Source organism: Dreissena polymorpha, chromosome 6 (genome assembly GCF_020536995.1).
Source record: "Dreissena polymorpha isolate Duluth1 chromosome 6, UMN_Dpol_1.0, whole genome shotgun sequence".
Classification (NCBI taxonomy): domain Eukaryota; kingdom Metazoa; phylum Mollusca; class Bivalvia; order Myida; family Dreissenidae; genus Dreissena; species Dreissena polymorpha.
Window position 1 is genome coordinate 54,421,672 of NC_068360.1, and position 5,000 is coordinate 54,426,671.

Below are 5,000 nucleotides of genomic sequence, written 5' to 3' on the forward strand. Positions count from 1 at the left end.
CTCAGTTATATCGATTATTCTTTTATTTTGGGAATTACCGACACAACTTTGGAAAATCGTCAAATATATGAACATGTTTTTTCAATGTTGTCCAAAAAATATCAGGCCATGTTATCTTAAAACAAACGTTTTTCTTCAGTCTACTGGGTTCTTCACAACGGGAACTAAAATACACAACTTCTATGCCTGGAATCGAACGTCGCCTGTATCTTGCAATCCTCACGCTGCCTCCCCCCACCCCACCCCGACGCCCGCAACGCTTTGGCGATCCACAATTTGAAATACTTCATATATCTGTCATTGCCTTGAATTAATGCAACCGTCCATAGCTTAGTGATGTATTGGACGCTGCTTTCCGGACACATCAACGGACCGACATACCGAGCTACTCCGAAACACTGCATCCATGCAGTCTTCCGATTGCGGTGCTCATGTAGGAGAGAATACCGGTGAATTCGATAAAAAAATGAGCCGCGCTGGGGTTAAACGGGGCTTAATGCATGTGCGTTAAGTGTCGTCCCAGATTTATCTGTCTAGTCTGCAGAGGCTGATCAGGGACGACACTTTCCGCTTTAACAGGATTTGTTGATAGCAGGAGACTTTTTTTAAAGAAAAATGGCGTACAAGCGGACAGCACAGGCTAATCTCAGACGACACTTTACGATCTTGCATAAGCCCCGTTTTCCCAGAGCTCGGCTTAAATCTACACATACCGCGTCCGAAATGTCCACCTTGTAACTGCTGGTGATTTGGTCCGTCCCGTCACTGCACGTGATCGTCATGGATTCTTCAGCGGTGACGTCATGATTCAGCGTACTCGCTGACCCCGCCTTCAGCCAAAGTTCGTAGGCTGCAGTAAAAAGTAATCGCAAACTTAAACTACTTGACAATAAGACTGCAAGAAGTAAAAATATAAATTATTGAATAAAATCAAAGTAATGTAATAAACAAATAATGATATGAAAAAATTATATATATATATATATATATATATATATATATATATATATATATATATATATATATATATATATATATATATATATATATATATATATATATATATATATATATATATATATATATATATATTTAACAAATATTAAACAAAAACGAATATTTATATATATAATTCAATAAAAAAATATACAAATAAGTATGCATGTACTTTCTGTACAAATTAGTTTTCAACAAAGTTTTTAAAAAAGTTTTCAAATATTTAAAATAGTAAGCCTAAATTTTTAAATAATAATAATAATAACAACACACGAAAGAATCAATATGAAATATCCAAAGAGTTTGTTTATTGTTGGTCAGAGGACTAGTTTATAATAATTATGAGCCTTGTTTTCGAAAAATAGAAATAAAAGTTCTGTTCGTTAAATATATACGGAGTATTACGCTAGTCAATTGTTCCATGTGCTTGTATCAGTCGAGTGGCTTGTGTGATGACAATAGCGCAAGTCACGAGACTGATACAAACACTTGTAACAATTGAGTTGCGTAATATTTCTTTTATTATATACAACTTTGCATCATTAAATTAAAACAATGAGTTTCAGCTTTCAAAATTAACTATGAATGCTCTTATAAGTTTCTGCATTCAAAATGACGTCATTAAAAGTAGTCCGGCTAGTATGGTAATACGGAAATGGAAACTAGCGGGTAGCATAATTATGCGGGAATTATTTCTGTGCAGTTGTATTTTACCGATTGATACAACTTTTTTTTTTGGTGGGGGGGAACATAAAGCAGGTATATAATAAAATCCCACAGGCTCATTAGGGACGACGCTTTCCGCCTTTATGGAAAGTTTCGTTTTAAGGCATTTTCGAAACGAAACTCCGGTGTAAGTTATTTATATTTGTAAATAATACGAACCTGATCCAACCGTTTTGATTTCAAACTTGGTGTTATCGACTGTGCACGTTATTGGATTCGTGTCCGTTACGTCAAATGTATAGAGAGAACTAGCCGTAGTCGTTACGTCACTGATCGGGGTCGGGTGAATGGTTTGAAGAGAAACCGGAACAAAGACCGGGGCCTAGAGAGGAGAGGTCAATTAACCAATTTATGCCTAGTGGACTCTCCCATCCTTCTAAATAAGATTAATTTATTTCCAAAATTAGTGATGTCTAGTATATTTATTTCTATATTTAGAATATTTTGTAAGGAAATTCTTTTAAGCAAAAAGCGCAGACCCTGGCCTTTTTCTAGACGCTAGGCATAAATGGGTTAATTCAGAAAAAACCCGCTCGGTAAGTGGATCTATGATATATACTACATAACAAACGATATTTTATATAATCTTTAAATTGCTTTATTTCTAGAATTCTTATGAAGCTTACAATGAAGCAGATATCTGATACTTATTAATTCTAAAGGGCAGTTAATTAAATAAATATATTTATATGAGTATAGTCAATTTTCTAAGTAAAGAATCGTTCACATTTGCCAAACACCCAAATTCTTACATTGGGTGTACCTGTACTCATAATATGAAATCTTTGAATTGTAATAAATTTTGAATTCATGGATTTTAATTTGATCCAAAATATGTGTTTTATGTTTTCTTGTGGTTTATAGAAAAATATAGGTAATTTAAAACCGGTAATTACTAATTTAAAACAGAAAAAGATATATTGAGACAATGTGTGAATTCTTTCACTGTTTTTACGATAAAAATGACACATGTATTGTTCCCACGAAAGTTCAAAACCTGTTAACAAACTGTTATAGCGAATTAAATAAGAAGACAATACTTTATTTTCATCCACTTGTGATGACAAAAAAAAATATATTCACTCACTCAAATATATTTTTAATTAAAAAGGTTTGACTGAAGATTTTTCTTAAATTATCACGTCATGACGTCTAAACGATGTCATTTCACAGAACAACAGTGAACATGAGCGAAAGTGTTTACTTTCTTCAATAGTAGATTCTCGGTTTTAACTTAAGTTAATATAAAATAACGAGTCAAATTGTTACGACGTCACGCTTTCTTTAACGACACCCTGTCATTGACGTCATGTTGTGCATGACGTCACGCGATTTCTGACAGATCGTTGATGACGTAACACTTACGGTATTCGTGACGGTGACTGTTATCGTTCCGGTGGCGGTGTCGCCGCAGCGGTCGGTGGCGGTGATAGTCAGGGGATAAATTCCGGCGCTCAAGGAGGCGCCGCTGCGAATATAATCTGAAAATATGAATTTGAAATGATATATTGTTAAAGGGTAAGGTATGGAGATAACCAGGGTTTTGTTACTATACAGTGTCGCCTAGATTATTTTTTTTAACTCGTACCTATACATGTACTATGAACACTAAGTACTGAAGGACGACTGTAGACAACTATGTACAGAAAATAGTTTCTACGCCTAAAGAAATGAAAAACTGCTGAACAAGTCAAGTCACTGTAATGTTCAAGTGCTGTCACTGTAAGTTACAAATGCCCCCCCCCCCCCCCAAATTATTTTAACCCAAACGTGTGATATTAACCTTTTCTGCAGTTTGATGTCTAAGTGTGACCTTGTCCTTTAAGATAGCAGCCAAGTTTTTGAATGCGACACATCATTTAGATTCGTTATTTAAAAATTCATCAATGGTTGGCAAAATAATGGATGATAATGTTTGGATCGATCAACCCACGAAATCAAGAAAATTCATGTCCCACGAAATCAATAAAATTCGTGTCCCACGAAATCAAGAAAATTTATGTCCCAAGATATCCAGAAAATTCATGTCCCACGAAATCAAGAAAATTCGTATCCCAAGAAATCAATAAAATTCGTGTCGTACTAAATCAAACAATTCAATGTCATACGAAATCAAGAAAATTCATGTCCTACGAAATCAACAAAATTTATGTCCTACGAAATCAAGAAAATTCGTGTCCCACGAAATCAAGGAAATTCGTGTCCCACGATTCAAGAAAATTCATGTCCAATGAAATCAAGAAAATTCATGTCCAACGAAATCAAGAAAATTCATATCCTACGAAATCAAGAAAATTCATGTCCCGTGAAATCAAGGAAATTTGTGTTCCAAAAAATCAAAAATATTCGTGTCCCACGAAATCAAGCAAATTCTTGTCCTACGAATAATAATGAGTTTACAATATTCAAAAACCAACTCATATCTCCAATAAGCTGATTATATTTTTCCTTACTGAAAATAATCGTTTCAAGACTTACATCCCGTGGCATTCTTAAACACAGAGAAAAGGGAACTTCCGGCAGTCTTCGTGACGCTGAAACCGGAAGTAACCGCCACGAGGTCGGTTGTGTCCGCATCCGTGACGTCAATGGTGAATATCGGTTGTGACGTCTTAGTGTCGCTGATCGTGACGCTATCGTCCACGATTACTGGATCCTCATCTGAATACGCATAATGAAATAAATGCGAGCTCATTACATAACTATTAACTGATAATACAAATCATTTTCGGTTTTGTTTTTGTTTCATTGGTTTCTTCTTTGTTTTTCTTCTTTAAGACATACTCAGACTCGCAGCAATCGTATTGATTATATCGATAACGTCAATCACATCAAATCATATGAATCACTCAATCACACCAAAAATAACAACCACATAAATCACATCAATGGCCAAAAGAACATTAAAAAAGGACACAGTGAGAGACGACCAAACCAAATGTTGATAGACGTATCCTTTTTTCAAACGATGTAAATATGTGAGAATCCCGTCGCCGGCGACAGAAACGGACAACCGCTACTTACTGGCAGTCACAACCGCTCCGGCGGCGAAGGTATTGGCGGTATCCGGCGTCATCGCCCAGGGAACTTCCGTCCCAACGACCGGGGCCGCCAGCACCTGGCTCTGAGTGCTCGAACCCGCTGCGACGCTGGAAGGAATGAGCTCTGCACCTGACGTGTACCTGCGTAACAAAAACAAAGGCAGTCAACAGGTAACAATATTCGCTTTTTACCGCGATAGCAATATTGCGTACACACCGGTCTTACTGACCTGTGTA

The 5,000-nt window shown here is 36.2% G+C and overlaps 1 protein-coding gene across 1 annotated transcript in view; it reads right to left on the minus strand.

The window, feature by feature from the left end:
- The window catches only part of LOC127835686 (uncharacterized), a 56,757-nt gene that overhangs the window by 50,676 nt on the left and 1,081 nt on the right, over positions 1 to 5,000 (minus strand). Inside the window, exons 2-6 of the mRNA XM_052362124.1 lie at positions 4,747 to 4,904; positions 4,201 to 4,383; positions 3,088 to 3,203; positions 1,882 to 2,044; positions 714 to 850 (exon numbers count right to left, since the gene is read on the minus strand). Coding sequence (XP_052218084.1) covers positions 714 to 850; positions 1,882 to 2,044; positions 3,088 to 3,203; positions 4,201 to 4,383; positions 4,747 to 4,904 — 757 coding nt within the window. The remainder of the gene's footprint in view (positions 1 to 713; positions 851 to 1,881; positions 2,045 to 3,087; positions 3,204 to 4,200; positions 4,384 to 4,746; positions 4,905 to 5,000) is intronic.